This window comes from Hetaerina americana, unplaced genomic scaffold, assembly GCF_022747635.1.
Source record: "Hetaerina americana unplaced genomic scaffold, ioHetAmer1.1.p SCAF_2, whole genome shotgun sequence".
In the NCBI taxonomy this organism is placed as follows: Eukaryota; Metazoa; Arthropoda; class Insecta; order Odonata; family Calopterygidae; genus Hetaerina; species Hetaerina americana.
In genome coordinates this window covers 12803112-12827132 of record NW_027286763.1, presented here as the reverse complement: position 1 = coordinate 12827132, position 24021 = coordinate 12803112, and the positions used below count along the sequence as shown (strand labels likewise).

The 24021-nt window shown below is 37.8% G+C and overlaps 1 protein-coding gene across 1 annotated transcript in view; it reads right to left on the bottom strand.

Moving 5' to 3' along the window:
- The window catches only part of LOC139687552 (uncharacterized), a 135568-nt gene that overhangs the window by 2730 nt on the left and 108817 nt on the right, over window positions 1-24021 (bottom strand). Inside the window, exons 8-13 of the mRNA XM_071584764.1 lie at window positions 23012-23165; window positions 15951-16196; window positions 13483-13669; window positions 10579-10870; window positions 2109-2321; window positions 1728-1844 (exon numbers count right to left, since the gene is read on the bottom strand). Of these exons, the coding sequence (XP_071440865.1) occupies window positions 1728-1844; window positions 2109-2321; window positions 10579-10870; window positions 13483-13669; window positions 15951-16196; window positions 23012-23165 (1209 nt within the window). The remainder of the gene's footprint in view (window positions 1-1727; window positions 1845-2108; window positions 2322-10578; window positions 10871-13482; window positions 13670-15950; window positions 16197-23011; window positions 23166-24021) is intronic.

The following is a 24021-nucleotide window of genomic DNA, read 5'->3' as shown; positions in this document are numbered from 1 at the left end:
AGAGGGCACCCCATCTCAATTCAAGGATAGAGGAGAGGGTTTACACCGGTCTTCATTTGGTCTCCAGTGCCATACTAGCCACCCTTAGATGCTTGTCCCTCATCATGAAGAGGTGCAGCTGGATATTGCCCCTCACTGAGGAATGAGACCTGAGCCACATTTCTCAACCCTTCCAGGACTTTAGGGGACCCTAGTTACCTTAGTACAGAGTATGTCAAAAATCGAGATATTAGTTATTATGAAACTTTTGCATGAACTATGCAGTAACTAATGCCTTATTACTGAAAAGCAGAGTGCTAAAAATTCTAATTATTACATATGTACATATTTAATTTCAGAAATAATCTGTGAGTGTATCCCATTTTAGCGGAGAGTAAAATATTATACCGATGAGTTTTAAAACTCATTTGCAAATTCAAAATTATTATTTTCATTTCGAGAAATGCTGTAGTAAGCATTTGAAATCCCTCCTTCAATCCAAGCATTGTACAAATATCCTGCCTCATATACATACAATACAGAGTGAATGGGGACAAAAATTCTTTACTTTGAATTAAAGCAAGCATGAAAGTCAGGCACATCACGATAGCCAGCAATGAGGCAGACAGGCAAGTAGTTTGGCAATCAAATTTCACTGTCCCCAAATGAAATGTAATATTCAATTTCAGCTTCTTTCTCAGTCAAAATAAGAGTGGAAAACAGGTGTAGCCAGTCTATCCAGGAATTACGTTTCATGATGAAGACTTGAAATGAGGTATACATACTTATATGGCAATCAAACAATTTCCTTACATTGGCACTTCTCTTTATCAATTCATACTAAATTATAATGGGAAACGTGGCTCCTTCCTTTATCAGCAGCAGCTGCTATGTCATCCATATGCATTTAAGTTGGCACATTAACCTTTGATGCAAATCCCCAATGAATTGAATCACCAAAGATACACAATGGGTATAAAACCCAACCACAGTTACATGTGACCTATAATTCGCATTGGAATGGGTTTTATATAAAAATTCATGCCTGAAAAATTGAAAAATTCTCATCAAAATTCAATGGATATGTATCTACAAAACTAGAAATGCTTATTGCATCCAATGTATGTACCTTTAAAACTAGAGATATTTACAGTAAAAAAATGTGCTAGGCGAATGAAAACATTGATGAATATGTAAATAAATGCTAGAAAATGGATGCTAGACTGAAAGTTCATCCAAATGATTTGCTTTTGGGGCAAAATTGAAATACTGCATTCTAAATGGGTTTATTGTATTTTGAACTATGTGAAGTAAGTCACTAATACCATCTAGCACCAGCCAAAAAAAAAAACACTTTTCCATAAGTGGGAACACCCCTATTTCTCATTTTCTTCTTTTACATCAATATATCATTAATAATCAAGTATATGACTAAAATGGAAGATGTCAATGAATTTCAGATTTATCAAATCCATTTCTACCATCAAATTTGAGCACAACCAAACTTTCCCGTAGGCACTTGTAGAATGCATACTGATCTTACTTATCTAGAACTTAATGATCCTTAGCTAATTTAAACTCGGACAATTTATTTTTACATACATTGGGTAAAAAAATTGAAAATTGTGAATTGTTCTGTAACATAGGTTTGACTCAATTTTTATTTTATGATTATGTTTTGACTGATGGAAGTAGAAAGATCAGGATCAAAGAGAAAGTCAACCCAACTGACTACATTTTGCTCTTACCTGATTGATAAGACTCCAGGCTAAACGAACAGCACTTTTAACATATTGCACCAATCCCTCACAGGACTTGAGGCATGGGTAGTCATAGAGCGTGGCCCAAATTTGAGAACATACTTCCTGTAAAGCAAAATAGAACATGAGTGTTAGAACTTTGACAATTTCCCCAGTTACCATTCAACAAAAAAATAGCCATTCAATGTTAAGTTTATTGGATGAAAAAAATAATTATGAATAATCTTAAACCTTGCTATTAAATCATTTTGGAAAAGTAGATAGAAGAAGAAACTAAATTTTTTCCACGAAGCTTACATCTTTATGCAAACCCATTGAAAGTGCATGCCCATTTGCAACTCAAACACGCACCAATTTAACTTTGCTTACCTCAACATTCTTGGTCATATCAAAATTTTCCACATTCCTTCGTAGATAATCGCCCATTGCCTCCTCCATCTCAGCAACTCCAGATGTCTCAGTGGAGACATTGCTCACAGCCTGCGCTGTGGGAGGCGGTGTGGACGAAGTTGGCATCTGCAGGATGTCGTGCACTTGTGCCTTGACACTCGCTAGGAGGGACTGGACTGATCGGAAAGACAGCTAGCCCAGCAATCATCACCAGCAGCCAGTGGAGAGGGGTAGAGAGAGAGGGTGAGGGGAGAGGGAAGGGGAGAAAAGGGAAGATGGGAGGAAGCAGGGGTAATTGATGACATTCACCATGGCATCCAGTGTTAATTTGTTAGTTTTCCAAATTCATTGTTATTTACACACAAATATTTCATATATTTTGTGAGATCATTTTTGTTCCAGCCATGGAGAGGGACAGAGAGCAAGAAGGAGGACAGGGCAGTTTTTTGTGGCATGGGAGAATGGGGAAAGGGAAAGGAAATTTGGTACAAGTGGTGGGAAGGGAGAGAAAAAACATTGAACCCATTTTGGTTATTTAGTGACAGAGTGGAGAAGTGTGTCATGAAGCTAAAGTAATTGTGAAGACAAAGGTGATCAGAGATGAAGAAGAGAAGAAACCAATAACATTGTTTTGAGGCTGCAGTCCAACTTCACAGATATGATTTTCCTCATACTGAATCTAAGGTCACATTTTTGCAATTTAAGGGCTAAAATGAAGCAGCAATAATTACTGCTCCACAGATACTATCAAATTGCAATTTTTAAAAAATTAGATACAATACACCAAAAATCTATTACTATGACATACAAGTAGTTTATTTTTATTTATTAAAGAGCTTAGCTTACTAAAGATCGCCAAAGTATATCTGTTAAAATAATAGGCCCATCACTTGTTAGTGATAATTTATAAACCTGTTTTCATAATTTGTACATTATAATTCAAATAAAAAATGTATAAAACATTTCAAAGTATTAAGAAAACAAATTTGATATTTGATAATAGTGTCAAAGTCCTCTTACTAAAAAATCAAGTTTTTTGTCTGTGAAAATAACAACCTATAATTATTAATAAATGTATATCATAGGTGTATTATAGACATACCTGTATATATACACATCTCTTGTAACATATCTACCATTATCCAACCCAAATATTAATTTTTCAAAGTAAGCTTGATGATTAGTTAGTGTTATGGTAACTGAGAGATTGTGAGGGAGCAATTAAATCTCTGTTCCCCTCATAGTTTTCACTTCGCGGCAAACAGGGCTCAGATGGGCTTCGAAGGGTTATATCATTTCACACCTTGAATGTCTCCCTGCAAAATCAGCCACTTGGACTGCATACACAGTCTCAAAATAACTCTCCATTTTCCTTTTACTGAGACTTAACTAACGAAGATCAATCTAAACAAAGTTTTAATTTTCATAAAGCAACAAAAACCAAGAGACCTACAATTGTATTTCCATTTTCCACTCCTCTCATTAAATGTGAAAAAGCAAACTTAGCCACTCATTAAAGAAATTTACCATTCATGATTGAGAACACTTTCAAGCTTGCTTCATTACATCATTGAACAAATGAGTAGGAACAACTGACATTACAATGGAAAGGCAAAGCTGAAATTGAACAGGATTACGAATATTTCCACATGAAGAGTTATGAAGTATAATATAGTAGCAATAGCATAAAACCAAAGTAAAGGCTTGATTTTATAATTACAAGCACAAATATTTAGGTTTTCATAGTGTCATTTTTAATTACAGAAGTTAATCCTTGACCTTGGTATCCTCAAAGGAAACTTATTTAGGTTAGGTAGGTACAAATTTATCCATTCTTATTAGTGCACGTCACTGGCCAGTGAGTTTCCATTTTCAAACCACAAGTGTTGTACAATTAGAGAGTCATAAGACTAGATATTACTTTCATTTTACTGAATTAATGGAAAGAAAAGGATATATAGAGTAAGAATATAAGTTAAAATAAATTAATACCATGAGAACCAAGAGAAAGCCAAAGAATAATATAAGATACTTAATTATTATACTAATTTAAAGAGAGAGATGTTATCAATCGTTAATATTGAGAATATAAAATTATGGAGGCCGACTTCTATCAGTGGATTTATTGAGAATAAATTCTTGAGGAAAATATATAGGGAATCAAATGTTTGGTTGGACTGCAGCACCTCTTAATTTCAAGTGAAAAATTCAGTACAGTAAAGACAAGATATTTACTTTGGAAAGGTTATTCTTGTTGTCTGTGAATCTGGATTTTCAATGTAATATCAGCTTCTTCAAACCTTAGCCTCATAATAAGCAATTTGTACCTGGCCATTAAATAATTTAATTTAATGGTATGACTTAGTTTATATTCCAAGCAAATCATTTCTTTTTATCAAGCAAACACAAATAATGACACTCATGCATGTGATTTAGAAGAGAAAAGCAAATTTCTCACTTTTCTTCAATAATAACTACTTACACATTTGATAACCACAAATGTCAATATATTTAACGACATGAGTGCCATTACATATAAACTATCTTGAAATATTGAATTGTTGTATTAATTCATAGTTCCATGCTTCAATCTTCATTTTTCGGTGATTTTAATCTATTTGCTCATGCATGCCCAAATGAATTCATCAACAATATCACTATTCACAAAAATACATAATATATGTGTGTTTCTATATATATATATATATATATATATATATATATATATATATATATGTGTGTGTGTGTGTGTGTGTGTGTGTGTGTGTGTGTGTGTGTGTGTATATATATATAGAAACACACATATATTATGTATTTTTGTGTATATATATATATATATATACACACGCACATACATACATATATTATGTATTTTTGTGTGTGTATATATATATATATACATACATACATATACATGCACATGTATATGTATACAAGCATTTATATATTACCGACCCTGGTGGCAGCAGCATACCATCTTCTCCTCCCAACCCAGAGGTTGCGGGTTCAATTCTCACCTAGGTGGGTTTTTCCTATCTAGGTCTTGGGTGTTTGTAATTGTATTTTTGGGGAGAAGAGATATTCAAATGGTAATTGTTTTGAGTTGCGATTGATGGATGGTTACCCTCAATTGGGCAAGCCCAGGTATGAGAGGCTCCCAGGAGCAAAAGGTATGTCGCCTCACTGATTTTGAGCTTTAATTTTGTCTGAGTGGGATAGGGAAGTGATAACTCAATCACTTAATGAGTCATTGAAGGAAACGTTGCCAATGCAGCCAGCCATGTATGGTAACTGGTAGACAAACCAGTGAAGAAGAAGGATTGCAAAAGGTGCAGTGATTGTTTATACTGATGTTGACAGGTGTGTTGAAATGTCCACCAAAGGAGGATAGTTTGAAATTCAGTTGGTGAATTTCAAAACTGGATGTGCAAGAAAAAATAGTATGGAATAGGATGGCATTCATGAGTTGTAAATGGGGAGAAAGAGTTATGAAAATGAGATTGGTTTTGCATTTAGTTCAATTGCAAGATGTTGGTGTGTATTTGTGGGTTTATTCATGATTTTAGGGTTTTTTGAGATGTCAGATAGATTTCTGGATGGTTTGAAAGTGAAAAGGGTCTTTAACTACATATCTGAGGAACAGAATATCTTAGAAATAAGTAGTATGGATAGGGAAGGTATATTGGTTATTATTTTGAGAATTTTTAGGAACATGAAAATTTCTAAGATTTTTTCATTCAAGTTATACATTTATTGTGTAAATTTGAGGGAAATGGTTTAAATAATGCATTTTTGGTGACCATGGATAGAGGGCAGAAGAGTGTTTAGTACATGAATGATGTAAGTGGGTACAGTAGAAGCACAGCTGTTTTATTTGTGTGTTTTATGTTGGCAACTGTGCAGAACTTTATATATCAGTAAAATATATATTTTACATTGAGAAAAGTAATTTCTGAGGATGAGATTGTGTATATGGAGAATACAGGAGATGGAGCCTTTAGGAAGGAAGTAAGTATATGCACGGGTTGTGGATCAATGCTGTGAGGCCAAAGAAGTAAATGTGTATGATGAGAGACCCTCAGAATGAGGAATTGATGAGTAAAGGGAAGCAATATCTATTGTGGCCATTATAATTTGGAGATGGAGTAGGTTGAGGAAATATTCATCAGTACATTTGTCCTGAACATAGGATGATGTGGACATGGGCCAAGAGTTAGAGGTATTGGCACACAAAGGTGAAGATTTTCTCTGTCAGGGAGTTGTGGGAAGAAACAATGGGTTCGTCTGAGTGGTTAGATTTTTGCATTTTGGGAAGCACGGAAAAGGGTTGATAAACTCATTCATGCTTAAATATGTCCCATTAATGTGCCTCTTATAATAGTTACGTTTTCACTTGGTTTACATGCAAGCATTACCCTCAATAGCCTGCAATTTGAAATCCTAGAGGGCAATAAAATGAAACAATGAGTTTAATATTCAATTACAGATTTTATGACAGATGGCTGGCTGAAAAGAGAATATAAATTATTACAGTGGCTATGGAGAGCAGAGGGAATTGTCACTTCCCCCACACTCTCCAACAGGTAGTCATAGTCATGTCTTTTCACCAATTATTTACATCCAGGGTTCAGCATTACATGTGTACAAAATTAAATCATAATTAGGAAGATTCGAAGACTAACTTCTGGCAAATATTTTTTACCAATTAAAAACGTTTTTCACAGATAAAATTTCTTCTTAGAGTTTAAGAATAAAATAATATATAGTAGGGATTTAATTTAGGCATTTAATAGATATACTAGTGCAAAGGGAGTGTAAAGAGTAGGAGGACTCGCTATGATACTCACGTTATTGCAAAATCCCATGAAAGTTACTGAGTTCTATAAGTAACACCTACAGCGCCTTTCATTAAGGCAATTCAATTCAGGTTAGAAATATTTGGGAAGTAGCTGAAAATCATTCATTTACATTTAGTAAGTTTGTTCAAGAAAATGCCATTGTAGATCATCTGCACACCATTGCACCTTCGACAAATGCCTATAGTACTGATTGGGTACACGCTCTGTTGAGAAATATATACAGGCAAAGTGGAGGGGTTTAAAAATTAACTTACTCTATCACCTTTCTACCCTTCCACTGGGTTCCTCACTGGAATTCACTTGTGGGGGCATATTTTACCTTAGGACAAGACAGATATCTTAAAGTAAAATTACCATTTATAAGTATTATGTTATCAATGCTTCTAAGGCATAATCTATCATGTGTTTATGAAACTTGAATGTTTGCAATTCCAAATTCGATCATACAATAGCCAATGCATCATGACTCAACAGCAATTTCCGAGGAGAATTTCAAACTAGTGCCCAATAGGCTTGTCAGCAATTGCATAACTCACCAAGCTGCTCACATCATTTTTTATTGCTTATGATTGTTTTGGAGCATGATTCTAGTAATAAGACTGTGTGTACAAACAGTGGTAACAAAGTTACACGGTGGATTTTGATATGAAGAATCATCTCCATTCCTAGGATGTTGACATTTTTCTTGGGTTTTTGAAAGGTGAATTGTGCTTGTTGAAATTGGAGTTAAGGCTATATTCATAGGTAAGATGTTTTGCAAAATGGGAAGAAGGATCTTTGTGGGTGAAAGTAAGTTGGTCCTCTTTAACTCTGACATTGAACTTCTGCCCGATCCTCCTGCAGTACATGAAATTGCAATATCCGCAGTGTAAAATGGTGGAGAGTCGGAGGGAGTCAGAGGGTCAGTGCCCAGAGTGGAGTTGGTGCGCTGCAGAGCATGACAAAGTGTCCAAAATGTGTATTGCAGGATAAAGAAATTGTTTAAGAAGCAGTGAAATGCTCCTTTTGATTTTAGTTAGTTTAGAGGTATGTGTTTACAGTACCTTATCAGATTATGTTTTAGCCCAAGGAAAGTGTTCTTTAAGTTTCTAGTCATGAAAGAGTAAATATTTCTTGAAGATGTTGGTAGTTGTGAACATTAACAGCTGTAATCTATCTAGTAAGTTCTCAACTAAATTGGGGGCAGTGAATCAATGAGTAGAATGTTACTTTCTTCTGGGAATTATGGCATTTAGAAAATTTGTTGTTGTCTAGTAGAGGCTGAGTTTGAAGATATAGTGGAAAATGGGTTTGAAAGTGGTTTGTCTAGCAAGTACTCATTAATGGGTACAGATATTTTTGAAATGACTCATTCCATGAGCGAATTTTTTCATTACAAGTGATGGGTGGAGAGGGATTCCCTGAATGACTTTGTAACTGCTACTTCATTTTTTGTTTAGTACTCGTATCGGTAGCATCTTAGGGTCACTGGTGATCACACATTCTTCAAGCAATGGTAAACGGTACACTAATATTGCTTGCAAGTGTTGCTTTCTACCTCAGAACCAACTACAGGGGAGCAAGCATTTAACAGATAAAGCACCAAAAACAAAGATCAGTGCCAATATAAGTGTGCCCTCCTAATCTCTACACTCCCTACTCATGTCGGTGAAATGAATACCACCTACTGAATGGATCACCTAAAGAATAGGGATAGCAAAATTGATTCCTTATTTGTCACCATTTAGTTCTCAACAATAAACTATATTCATGAAATGAAGACTAAACAAAAGAAGCAAAGCTCAGCTCTGTGAAAGCTTAATTTTTTGGTTGCCATTTCCTTAAATTCCAAATAATTAAATAAATATCACACAACCATTCTTGGTGTTTGATTAGCATAATTAAAATGTGACTACTCACTCTCACAATGGATACACAAATGATTGAAGGAGATATTGCATAAAATGTGTGTTAAATAAGTGGGAGAAATTGCATAATTTCAAAATTTCACAAACACAAAATTTTAAGGATGATTTGATTCTTAAGGATTCCCTGCAAGTTAAGTGTCCATGACTAGAAGAGGCAAGCATCAAAAGCACTCAAACTGAAAAATGTTGAGAATCGGTGGACTTTTGGTTGTCAGTCCTCATGTCAATTTAAATGCACAATATCTTGCATTACCGAAAAGTTATTAATGGAAATATTTTTATATGCATGAGTAAAAATTTTAATATTTGATAAAAATTAAGTAAAAAATAATGATTTATCATATGCATTTCCATGGAAGAGATGAAATCAACTGTATACTTATAAACTCAACTATATACTTCAAACATATCAAGTGCCAAAAAGTATCAAAAAGAAACCATCTCGCTGTTTTCCTTAGAATATGTTTCATTCACATGTTCCAGATCAAAAACACACACAAAATAGATGCATATATGTGTAGGTAATATTCACACAAAATTTAGATATATATAGAGGAAGAAAAAACACAAATACTAATAATATTTGAGACTCAATATTTTAACCAAAGGGGAAGTCAATTGTAAGATAAGGGCCCCCCTTCCCATCACTTGTCTCTCAAAACCCCAAAGAGGGGGTTTTGAGCGGCAAGTGATGGGAAGGAGGGTTGATGGGAACTCTGAGGGTACAACCCCTAGTGAGCAAGGTTCAGGCCAATCTGAAATGCTTTAAGGAGTAAAATGCACTCCACCTTGATGGTTTTGAGATCTAGCATTGTGTCTGAGTGGGGAAGGGAGGCACCAATTGAACAGTCATTTAAGGAAACATTGTGGAGGGAAAGAACTGTCACTTTAAACAGTGAGGATAAAATTATTTTTAAATAACAACACTTTGACTAATGCGCGGAAAAAAGCTCACATTACATCTATTTCTGAGAGAGGAGATAAAACAAAAGCTAAGAATTACAGACTGGTAAGCATCATTTGTTTGTAACATTATAGAGTCATAGATCACTGACAACATTCAGGAATGAGGGACTTGGAATTTAAACACCAACATGGGTGTAGAACAGGATACTCATGTGAAACGCAACTTATAGTGTTAATGCTATAAATGTGGCAATGTCATATATTTGGCAAAGCGAGTTGATGGGGTGATTGTTGATATTTTGCTATCGTTTGACCAAGTGCCTCATGATAAATTATGGTCATAGTTGAAGCCATCGCGATTAAATTCAAGGCTAAAGAATTGTAAAAAAATATTCTCACTGGTAGAATTCAAGAAGTGAAAATGGAGGATACATCCTCAAAGTAGATTGCTGGAAAGGAACTATAGCTAACTAGTTCACATTCAAGGCCTAACCACTCACTTGAAAAAACCTTGGCGTTGCAGTTTATGCAACCCTTATTCTATATATTTATCTAATTTTAGTCCTCTACTCTCACCAGGAACTAACAGAATACATCTGAAATGTTAGGACACATAAGAATACAAAATAACTTAAATCAGTTCTTGCAATATTTGGTCACTAACTAATCAGCATATATAAACAAGAAATATTCAATAACTGAATGCCAATGAGTAGGTTGAGATCTTACTTATCAGAAGGTTTGTTTGCAGAAAAAACTAGCACCACAGCAACTTACCACCACCACTGAGAACAAGATCTTTGACTTGAGATCCTCTGCATCCCTCAGCTGTGGCAAATTGTCAAGGGCATCAAGTGTGTCCACCCTTGCCTGGGCGTAGAGTGAGGCAAACCTGCCCACCAGCAGCTGGGCACTGGGTCCACCGGTCCCATGGCTAGCTGAGTCGCCACCCGTCGAGTGGGACCGTGGCAATTCATGAGGGTCGACACCAATGAGGCCTTCATAGTGGCTCTCACCACTTGCCTCACGCTCCTCTGCCTCCACCCTTGCCTTCTGCTCCAGTGCCAACCTGAGAAGTGCAGACCCTCTTGTAGCAACCATACCAAAATGACCAAGCCAAAGAATTAGCTATATTAACAAAGGGTGTTAACGATGGTGGAATCTGCTTCATCATTCACAATTCCTCACAGATAGAGAGTAAGATTAATTCACTATAGAGCAATACATAAGGGCTCTGTTAAAGATTCAATCAAATTTACAGTTACATTAGATTAACATGTATACAAATTCATACACATACTGAGGGATTTTAATTATATAATAATGGTATTAAAGATTTTGAAAACAAATTTCCTGGCATTGGCTCTTTTTATGTATTCTGGGAAGCTATAAAAAACATAATTTATAAAGAAGACTTTAAAATTTTTTTTCATTTATTTTCTCGGTGGAGTATTTGTTTTAGCTCTTCAGGAAGTTGGTTAAAGAGTAGTTTTCCTGGAACTTCTGGGGTTTTTGTAGCATCACTACTTTGGTAGTGTCCATTGAAAAATTATCCTTACTCCAGATGATGTACTTATAAACATTCCTATTTCTGATGAACAAAGGGATTTTGTTGCAGATATGCAAACAATATAGGAACATATAAAAAGAACACTCATACATTATGTGTCTTAATAATTTCGACGGAAGTTAGCTCTCTCTTCCGCAAAAGAAACGATAAACAATCGATGACTATAATTTACGTGTAATATATATTATATTTATATATATATATATATATATATATATATATATATACACATATATATATATATATATGCCATGCCAATGCCATGCAATAAACCCAGATGCAAAACTTGCCCTATTTTCTAAAACCAAAATCCCATCCCTCTCCCACCCACTTTTTAACTCTCTCCCACCAATTCCCTCCTCTTACTTGCACATCTAGCAATGTAGTGTACCTTCTGAAGTGCCAACTTTGCACTGCCAATTATATAGGGCAGTGCAAAGTTGGCACTTCAGAAGGTACACTACATTGCTAGATGTGCAAGTAGAGGAGGGAATTGGTGGGAGAGAGTTAAAAAGTGGGTGGGAGAGGGATGGGATTTTGGTTTTGAAAATAGGGCATGTTTTGCATCTGGGTTTATTGCATGGCATTGGCATGGCATATATATATATATATATATATATGCCATGCCAATGCCATGCAATAAACCCAGATGCAAAACATGCCCTATTTTCAAAACCAAAATCCCATCCCTCTCCCACCCACTTTTTAACTCTCTCCCACCAATTCCCTCCTCTACTTGCACATCTAGCAATGTAGTGTACCTTCTGAAGTGCCAACTTTGCCCTGCCTATTATATTGGGCAGTGCACCACACCCCTCAATATCAGAATCAACAACCACCGAGCCTCATGCAAAAACTCTTCCTTAATTGATATGCTCCCTTTCCCCAAACACGCCTCCGAACACAACACTCCCTTTGATAAATTCTATAGTGTATCCATCATAGCATCCCTCCCACCCTCTGATCCTCCTCAGAAACTGGAAACATTAGAGCAATCCTTCATCTGGCTCTTGGAGTCCTGGAACTGGCCAGGAATTAATATTAGGCATTAATTACCCTGCTTCAATTATATTTTCATCCCCCTTCCACCCCCATCACCTTCTACATTTTCCCCACCCTTCTAACGCTGCCCCTCCAAACCCGTCCCTTCGGAATTCTCTCCCCACCTTCCCCTTCCATCCACCTCTCCAGCCCTCGTATTCCCTTCAGTTCTGTCCCTCTCTTCCGTGATAAAGGTGGTAACGACCACCGAAAATTCGAAAAATAGTGAGTCTCTTTTTTGTGTTTCTGTGTTTTTGTCTGTGTCCACTAGTGCTAAGTGTTATACATTATATATATATATATATATATATATATATATATATATATATATATATATATATATGTATATGTGTGTATGTGTGTGTATCGAAATAAGAGGATATTATGTTTTCATCTGCTAAAGTAATTTGAAGGGTTTCACAATGACTTTCACTCCAGCCTTCATTCCTTCTTATTCCTCTATTACCCTTTTCTCCACGCACATATTGAAAAAAGAATTGGTGATTATGGGAATCCCCATCTTACTCCCCTGCCTAGTACAGCCCATCCTGGCACTCCAATCCCCACACGCATCTGAACAAGCAGACTTTTATTGCTTCTGTGTAAGTTGTCTATCCTTAAATTTTACTCTTATATTCTGCAAAATATTTAGAAAATATGCCCAGTTTAATCATCAATCTGCCTTAGTATTAACTTTATTTTAAATGCACTTTTACTCTCATAATATCAAAACGACACTTACTAAAAAAATGCCACCCATGGTCATCAAAAAAAGGATGGAGAAAAGAGGAAATGAGCAGTAAATAAGGAGAATAATCAAAGATGTGCTTTCATGAATGTCAATGACTGACACTAAACCAGACCACAGTTAAACTGCATTACATCTGATCTTTAATTTGCATTGAAGGCAAAAGAGAAAATACCCTTCATATGTATCATATAAATCGGCAATTTGCCACTGCCACCTCCATGACAACTCCAAATTTCGCTTGTACTTTGCAGCATGAGGGTAGGTCCAAAGTGAGAGTCACGGAAAAGGGTAGGTGGGTCAAGGGGCCAAGTGGTTGTACCTCTCACTGAGCAAGGCTTCGTTCTCGCGCAGGGCGGCGATGGTGTTCTTGGACCGGATGATCTCCAAGCGGAGATTGGCCATCTCCTGGTACAAGAGGTCACCGCCGGGCAGCTGGAGGGCGGCCCGCGGTCGGCAGTCTGGGCAGCAGGCGATGGTGGCCGACGAAGAAGATGAAGATGAAGACCCTGCAGGAGACAAGATAGCCAAAATTGCAATGTCGTAAACAGATGGGGGTATTGAAACGAAATGAACTCCTAAATATATATTGGGAGTTCATTTCGTTTCATACATGTATACTCGTACAATGCTATCGTGGGTATGGGTTGGTAAAAACTGTCTTCCAGGTAACACCACGCCAAAGTATTTTTTTTATCAACAACATTCCTTCGATTGTGATTTTGGCATCTTCACGTCAGAGATGATTTTCGCTTTCTCATGCATTTTATGCATGAATCTGGTGTTGTTGTGGAACAATGAATTTTCACTGTTAAATGTCTTTTACAATTACAAATTTTGAAATAACCTTTTCCAGAACTGGGATCAAACGTATCCCTCAATCAAATGTTTTGGCAGTTTCACTCTTTCTATATCCCCTCTTGTTAATATGTGAGAATAAAACCTCTCTGTGCCAAAAATGTGGTTTTAAACGTGTAAAATTTATCTAATCACTTTGCAGTTCTCCAAGATCTCTCAGCATGAAAGTAACTTTTTAGTGTTCACTTCAATTTATTTAACATCTCAAAGGAATTAGTTTTATTACCTATTCTACAAGCATGTAGCTAAAACATGTCTACCAAGCAATTTGTTCTCGAGCTATATAGCATGATTTAATTTTCTTTCGAATAAGGAGCTTTAAACTATTCTTATACTCTGAAAGGAAAACAACCTCGATACATCATTAAGAAGGAAATCAACTCAAAATTTCCGTGACATTTTACTTTCCTAAAGTTTTGACTGTAAAATGACAAAATGCAGTTTTGAAAAATTTGACAAGATACATTATATAATTTTTTCTCGCGCCCACACCATTAAAGTCACCATGACTCAGTTTTGAGGCTGGGGTATAATAAGTGCAAACATATTGAATAATGGGACAACAGAGGGCATATGAGATGATGGCCACACAATATGAGAACATAGGTTATTAGGTCCAAACATAGGTCCAAAGTCTATCTTCACCATGTATTTTATTCGCCAAAGGCAATATGCCACTATGTAGGTATCCATCATTAAGGTTTGAGAGTCATCCATTTCCTGATTTCAACAATGTTTTAACAATGGGAACATTTGGATATGCGAAAACTGAGCTCTAGATTATACGAACCTATTGCTAAGATATCAATCATATGGTTTTGCAGCCAATGTAGTATATGTATTTCAGTCACTCAATTACAATACATCAGCAAAACAGACAACTTTGTCAACACACGATAAGAGAATCAGATTTCCAAATCGAAAGATTCAAGCATTTGGTTGCCCTGCCCCTTCTTTGGGACACCAACAACTCCAGGGGAACACTAAGGCAGAAGTGGGTACGCACTTGCCAAAATAGTTACGATCATACAAGTTACACCCCCCTCAACTCCGATTACAGCTAGCTGGCATTCAAATGGTCCTTGCCGTATTTACGCGGCTGACATTCAGTGAATTGATTTTGTCTTCAATTCGGCAGTTTACTTCTAATACAGATGTTTCTTTGACGTTATATTTGCTTCAATATTTAACGGGGATCTCTATCTTATTATTATCGAATACCTCATAAAACTTTCTGATAAAGCACTTATGATTCACAGTACTATGCCATTTGAAATTTGTATTTGACCTATTGTATCATTATTTTTACCTCTTGTACTGACCCCCACTTCATTACAAGCTGAAATTATTTGTTAATGAAAATCTTAGAGACACTCTACGTATCCATTACTCGGGTAATTATTAAATACTACGTATCGACGGATGGTAGTTTAATGCTGAGTCAAGTTACCATTTACTTAGCAACGAGGCCTCTCACGCTCCGGCAAACATTACAACTAGTAAAATATGGAATAATGCGCAAAATGTTTTTTTACAGTATACAGCAAGACACAATAATAAAAATTAACCGGGTCAACCATAAAGATTTTTTAATTTAGTTAACCTTCTCTAGTTCTTCTAAAATTAAACCCTTATCTCAGCATATGAATTCACGACATATGCACTCAAATGCAGCTCTTTCACGTAAATTTTGACAACAGATTGAAGCAATACTTGTGAAAACACCACTAAAATGCCTTAATTGTGTTTTAATTATCAGATTCCTCCGCCCTTCCCTGCCCAATGGCAGTCAACTGTTGGGGATTCACCATTAACTTTCATAAGGTTCCGCTGTTCACCCCTAAGTCCTCTTAACAGACAACCTTCCCCTGCAATTACCCCGTCCCACCGTCAGCGGGCAGATAAGCAACGTAAAGGAGGGGAGGTACCAACCTGCAGAGTTCAGCTTGTGCAGTTCCTTGCGGGCCTTAAGTTGACGGGGTCTCAGCGGACCCGGCGTGGGGGTCTTGCCCGGTGTGGATGGCGGCGAGGGCCCCGGTGACTCTCCGCAGCCGCCGGACTCTATCCCACTGCTCCCACCGGCCCTGGCGTGGTGCTGCCGGCCAGTCCTGTGCTTGTCTTCGGAGGAGTCGTCGCAGCCGTAGGGGGTGCCGTCGCTCGCCTTGCCGTCCGAGCGGACTGCGAAAGAAGAGGGGGCGGGGCGAGGATGAGCGACCGACACTTTCGCAAAACGAGCGACGCCCGGCTCGACCATTGCGCCCTCGGCATGACGACGAAAGAATCGATGCTCAGTTTTATAACATTCATGCATTTTAAAACATTTATTACGGTTGGAATTATTTTTAACCGCGCCTATACGAATATTATAAAGATTAATAAATTCTTCAAGAGTCCTAGAGAGAATTAAAATGATAAAAACATTTGGTAAATACGTAGGAGATTTTAAATGACGAAGGCAACGTAATACCGATACCATAGTTTCAATTAAACAAAACATTAGAAGATGTCAGCTTGTAGCAGGGATGCGAAATGAGAATGCAGTGAAAATCGTTACAAGTCACTTTTACCAAATAGCATTCCTAATCTCCATCATTAATCGTTTCAGGCGTAACTTTGTGGAACTTTTTCGTGATAAATCATTTCTAAATAAATGTGCGGTGCAGAATTATCAGGTCGGATGATGCTGCACCGCGGTGAACCGTGGGTGTTCATCCCTAATGGCGCAAATGACCTCAGCTGTCGGTCGCCTCCCCAACATACTGCTACTACGAATTGAAGCGCATCTTGAAGTTTCGCAGGCTCCTACTATTGCGGTCGCTTTTGGGCATTGGCATAATGCATTGCTTTCACCCCCTTTTACAGGTATAGAGGTCCACGAACCACTTTCCTACTTTCAAGGTTTTCACATATTCTGGAAGCTACCTCAAGTAAGATTAAGATAAAAAACGATGTGTTCCCGCTAAATAGCGAATTTTTCATGCCCAAATACCACAATCTTGACATAGTGGAAGAGCTTGTGCGTTCAGACTATATATATATATGCACTCGCCGTGTATTTTAAGTGTGATCTAACTAAAGCAAAGGCACACTTCACTCTCATCTTACATTTTCCTACAGACGATCCATTGATACTTACATACTCCTAGGCTGATCCGCATACTCTCCAGATTTGTGTACTCCACGAGAGGTTAAATGTCAGGGTCATCACCCAAGCATTTTAGATGATCAGAAATACTTCACTATATCCCATATTTTTTAATAGCTCATGTCTTGTTCCTCTTATCTTTTATCCCAAATTTTCAGTGTAGTGCATTTTCTGATATTCAATTATGACCCCCGATTCATTACATCACTCCGATATCTGGTTTGAATCGTTAATGAGTATGACACCGGTGTCCTTAATTCTCCGGAAATCATTTTCTGTCTCCAGTGTAACTTAATGGAATTTGCATAAAATATTGAATTGAAATGAAATTATTGACTTTTTAATTAATTCTTTGTAATAATTAAATAAAGTTCGTGGAATCACAAAGTCAATAATTTCATTTCTCTGTAAATCACTCTGTCGTCTGCAAATAATCTTCTATGACTTCCAATATGGGTAGTCGTTAATGTTTATCATGAAGAGCAGGGCACCTAAACTACCTCCCTGCGGAACTACTGATGTTACGTCTGCCTCTAATCAATTCAACGCGTCGACGGTTACTTTTTTACGGTTAGATAAGAATTATCTATTCCAGGTAGTCTCTTTCTCGTCAAGACCACTATCTCTTAGTTTGTGTATCGATATCTTGGGAGAGACCATGTCGAAGGCGTTCTTTGAAATGTCAAAATACAGCATCCACTAGGATATTCACTTACTCCGGCTGCGAGATATCACGTACAAAATGGCCGAATTGAGTTTCACATCAAATTATTCTCATAAATTGTTCTGGCTATGACTTTGGGTTTTAAGAAAACCCGGAAGGAAAAACGTTAGCAATTCTTTGCATATATGAAGGATGAATTTGGCCGGAATATTTCGCCTGAAGAATGTTAGTTCCCTTCACAAAAAAAACCTACCGTAGGACAATGGAACAGTAGGTTTTACTTGGCACGCAGCTAAAGTGGTACTCAGAATCATCAATATGAGGTATAGAGGAGGGATAATGTTTATTCAACGGATGAACATTTTAGTTTCAGGCAGAGGAAGACACGCTTGATGCCATAGAAGTTGAGGACTGAAAGGACTTTAGAATCAGAATTTATTTGCTTGTTTCGTGGATATCGAGGAGGTCTACGTTATGTTGTATTGGGTAGAGCAAGTAGATTAAACGATTGAACAAGTATTTTCATTGCACAAGATAGGAGTGGGTGAGAGGGATGGGCGACTTATGCGCAACCTGTAATGTCCCAGGCTACTCATACGCGCGAGGTGAATAGAAATTCAGAATGGGCAGTAAGAAAGTGATGCTACCACCTACTATTTCGAAGGTATACAAAGAGTGAGTCATAGAAAGGGCTGACGATAGAAGTGAAAGTAGGGGAGGAATCCATAAAACAGATATGCTATCCTAAGGTTTTAGGTAGCCAGTCAGACAATGGTTTAGAATCATTGCTGAGAAGAGATAATCAGACGGTTAGGTATGGCATAGTGATCAATGTGAACAAAAATTATATGAGGCTTTTCAAGAAAGACGCATGTTAAGTTAAACATTAAAATTGGGGATCAAGTACAGCTCATCTAACTTGGCAGGGTTTTGGACGAAGACATATAAAGCAGTAGGGATATAAAAAAAGAGGATTTGTGCTAGACAGATACGCTTTCACAAGGTAGTAGTAGTATTGAGGGGAGGCGACCGACTGCTGAGGTCATTTGCGCCATAGGGGATGGACAGGAAAGGATGAAGGGTGGAGATAAACCCGGCGTCGGCATTAGCCTACTCTTAACGAAAGGCGCCAAGGGGTCAACAGCTTAACGTCCCATCCGACGGACGGCGTACTCACTCGGACGGCGTGCCCTCCACAAAGCACCTCAAGTAGGGATCGAGATACCTCCGAAAAATATTCAACACCGCCGGGATTTGAACCCGGGCTCTCTGGGTGGAAAGACAGTACGTTAGCCCCCGCACCATCTCGATCCCCGCTTTCACAAGGAGAATGGAATCGATGATAGGGACATTGATGAATGATGATTAGTAAGGACTCATTAAAACTTTGACTAGGAGCGTTGGTTAGTACGGCGCGGAAGCATGGTACATAAAGGAAGATTATGGGCATAGATTGGAGACTTTTCAAATACGGGTGTGGAGAAGGATGGAAAGGTGAAATTGCAGCAAGGAAAACAAAGGAGAAAATGCTGGGCATGGTGGAGGAGAAGAGAGGCTATTTGGGAGAAAACTAAAGGAGGCAGGAAAAATGGATGAATGGCGTTATGTATTGATCTGCAGTGGGATGCTGAAGACTGTAAAGACTGCTTGGCAAACGAGGAAAGGGCAGGAACAGGATAGGGATGCTGGACGGGATGAAGGGAGGAAGGAAGTATTCAGACTTGGAGAAGGAGTCACTGCAGTGCTAGGTTTTGGTTTAGGCAAGAATAAGAAATTTAGGGGTACTAATTTTGTATCCATGTAAAATCTGCCTTAGATTGTAAGATACCAATTATAAAAATCGATGTAGGTTGTAAATATTTCCTCATTATAATTATATGTGCAACAAAATACATTGTTACATTCATTCTGCATGTACAAGGTGTTACTAATAGATTTTGTTAATAGTTCGGACAGCATAGCTAACTGTAAATTGTTATTTCGTAGATGTACTCTATGTCAGGAACAAGGATATATGGTAGAAAATTTCCTGATCCTCAATTGAAAAAGTTTTCGTAAGTGATTAACAATTGAGAGTAATTTTGAAGATCATTTTTCCCTTTTGATCATGTTAATTCCTCCATTTAGCGTTCCCGAAGATGCTTTCATGCCGGGGTAGATAAGGAAGTTTAGAATAGCGTAATTGTGGAAAATTACCAAAAAGTGATTCTGAGAGTAATTATGGCATTTCAGTGGAGCACAACTGATGAAGTGTTACCTACATACGAGTTTTGGACTAATTCGTATCCGAATTAATCTTTTTATTCATTTACGGAAATAAAATTTACACTCTAGATATCAATATTGGTGTAGAATTCAGGAGAATATCAAGATAAGACGTCGTATGCCAAATATCTTTCGCAAAGGAAAATTTTTGAAAAGATACACTCAATTAATTATTGATATTTTAGCCATTTTAAATTACGTGCTCTTAAGAGCTATGCATGTAAGAATAAAGAACTCAGGTCAGCACTTATATACCACAATTTTATGAGAATTCACGAAGCGTATCGGCGTCACTAAATCATCAACAGGTACAACAAGAATGTGTTTGGCTGGCCGACGGGGAAGGAAAGAAAGGATAAGTAGGGGGAATTTCGGAAAACAGATATTATCTAAAAGGGAGTTGGAGGGATAATTTATATTTACTTTATATACATACCCTGCTTGCCACCGCTTTGATGTGTGGCATGGAGTGATTACATACAAGACATTCTGATAGTCATTAATCTGATAAGGTTATTCTGATCCCTTATCGTTTGTGGAAAAATGATTTCTCGACTTTTATTCACATGATCTCTCCTACTGTAGTACGATGGGGCTATTAGTATATTTTCAACATTATCGCTAAAGATGCGTCCTAGTTTATGCAAGACATGTAATCCGCAATTTGGCCTTCGCTCCGAGATTGATTCCCAACCTAGCTGCTCTAATATTTCCGATACGCTACAAAGTTTATCATTGCAACGTTTTACTAATCCAGCTCCTCTACGCTGCACGCGGTCCCATGCGGCAATCAATCCAACTTCATGAGGTTCCCATAACATATGCTTGCAGCGTATTCTTAATGATGAATGGAATGGTTTGAGGCGTCACTTTGTGGAAGCGATTCATTTCGGATAATAAATACTTAGTTATTCCACACATATTTTTTATTAAACACGTCCGAGGTTTCGACTTGCAAACCTTTTTCACCTGATGATGACTTTGTAAGTGGAAGCCTAGGTCGTGTTTAATAACATATATATGGAAAGTATTTCTTTTCTTAATGATAACCAACGACAGATAACACTACTCTTAAACCTTTTCATCGCATTTCCCCAATATTATTCTAATAAATCTTAATTTTTTGTTAGCTTCTCCACACATTCCTCGTTAATGTTTCACCCAAGAGTGGTCGTGAGCGAGGGTAACTCGAGTCTTCACTTCTCATTTCGGTGTTTCTGATGCAGTAGGCGTTCGGGAGGGAATTGCTCATTTTCCAAAAAAATCATCAATACGCACTTTTTTAAATTTAAAAGTAATTGTGGGAATGTGTCATTTTAATGTATTTAAATGTGGGAATGTGAGATTTTGGGGCGGATTGTTAAAGTTTTCCTTGAAAGCGGCGAATAACTGATGAAATTCACATCTTTCGATAAGCTCCCTTCATTACCTGCAGGTTTTCTCTAGGCACTTACCCATCCCTGATTCCTACTTCCTAATTTTTGTTTGTGCTTGTGTGATGGACGGGTACCTGACATTGGAGGAATTCTTGTAAACCCTGAAGGAGTGGGTGTGTACGATTCACAAAGGTCTCATACACCCGAGTGATTGAGTAATTGTATGTTTACGTACATTCATTCTGTTTCGTTTGTTACTTCTGTGTGATTGACGGGTCAGTGGCTTAGGAGGAATCCTGGTAAACCCTGAACGAGTGAGTACTTGTGAATCGCAAAGGTCACTGTTTTCGGATAAGACACACCTTAGGGATTGAGTGAATGAGCGAAAGCGTGCGCACATCTGTTTTGTTATTTTGTATTCATCTAGGTGGCCACTGACAAAGTAGGGATAATTACAGACCCTGAGTGTGTGTGTAAATGCGATTCACAAAGGTCTAACACACCAGAGTGATTGCTTATTTATGTAAATTCGTTCTGTTTCGCTACAATTGTTTTATAATTTGGCTTGTATCTGTGTGATTAGCAGGTTACTGTCATAGGAGGAATGCTTGAAAACCCTGAGTGTGTATGTGAATGCGATTTACGGGAGTGCTGTTATTCCTTAACACACCCTAGTGATCGAGTGGCTGTAAGTTTGCTTTAAATTTTATTATTTATTTTAACTTTTTGGTATGTGATTCAGGTATACACGGGTCACTGTTTCTTAAACACACCCACGTGACCTGGTGTGTGTTCACCCCTTACTTGTAACTTTGTTTTTCCCCCACACCCTTTTCAACCTTGTTTCAACCAAGTTTACGGTCTCGGCTATCCCGTTTTCATCCCTTCCTTGATGCGTTGAATGATTTTGAACTGCTTCAAAGCCTTTAACCATTCGCCCCTTTCATTTGTAGCATATATGCAAAATATTATTTTATAGCAAAAAACCATGTGAATATTTAGTAACGGGAAAAGGTTTTCATTCTTCGGTTTTATCATGATGTGAAGACTTAGAACGTCTCCCGAATAGCAATACAATACACCTTACCGGGAGGCTACCGAATGTTCTCCCATGAGAACTCGTGAGTGTTCATGGGAGAACATTCGGCTGCCTCACTGTAAGGCTCGTGTAGGGTTCGACTATGCTAGCACGCTAGTTGAACAGCTCGGGATACTTCGGGGGTAGCTCTCCACCTCCTCCTCCCAGCCACAAGGGTGCGTGTCCTTCCCGAGTGCGGCTGGGAAGCAGAAACCAGTTGAACATTCCTCCAGGCAGAGGCAATGGCTGCTCATGCCAAAACAACACTAAAATGATCCCCACAGGGTATCCGAACAACATAAATGTTTCGAATATTTCAGCCGCCCGCCTCCTTTCAATTCTATAAGGAACCCTGACTCGCGAGTGGGGTTATTATAAGGAAGAAGAAGGACATCCATTGCGACTGTTCGTAAGTGATCTCGAGGACAAGGAGAGGCGAGAGAGAAGGAGAGGCAAAGAACTCACTGGATCTGGTGAGGAAGTTGTAGCGCGCCCTCTTGCTGATGAACGGCGAATTCCCGGACATCATGATGGCGGAGTCCGAGTCGGAGTGGTAACCGGAGATGTCGCTGGAGTCGTCGTCCTCGTCTTCAGCCACCTCCTTCATCATCTGGAGGACCTGGAGCGGAATAGATCGTATTTAAATTAACATACCTTAGTGATGATTTCATTTAGTTCATTCCCACAAAATGCTTAATCGAGAACAAATTTGAATATCGCTTTACACCAGGTACCTAAGCCATAAACTCAGTAATCCACGCGAAGGTCGGTTTGGTAGGTGATGGGCAGAGCTCACCCATAAGCCATATACGGCGTGTGAAATTCATTCTTCCATTAAGGTAATGCACAGGTGGTCAATTGCGTAGTTTCTTTAGTGAAAATAATGGAATGAAAAGTGAGAGTTATTACAACATCACTCGTGTTCACCAGATTTGGCCCTCAGTGATATTTTTTTATTTCCAGACTAGAAGAAAAGGCTCCGTGGAAAAATACAATGTCCACGTCAGACGAGGCCATCGACGACATATATACATATATGCCTGTTTTTGAAGACCTTCCGAAATCCTACTTTTTGTGCGTCTTAAAAAAGTCGGAGAAACGCTGGGAAACGTATATCAAGCTAAAAGAGAATTATGTGGAGCAATTAAAATTTTTATGGTTTAATTTTTCTTTTTTTCCAAAGGAATTGTTGCAGGACCCTCGGTTGCAGAGAATGCAAGTACTTACAAAACAATTTATGATGTAGATCATCACGTAAGTATTAGAGAAATCAATAAAATTAAACAATAATCATAACGGAAGGATATAAACATTAAAAAACTCTTTTGATATATATTTGAGAAGAGGTCTTAATTACCTTTTCATGCTCATCTTATACTTTTAATTGGATTTAGTTTTTCCTTAACATTTGATAAGTACGAGGGTCATCCGGAAAGTAGTACCCGTTCGTGCCGCATGAAGTGCTGACGACGCGA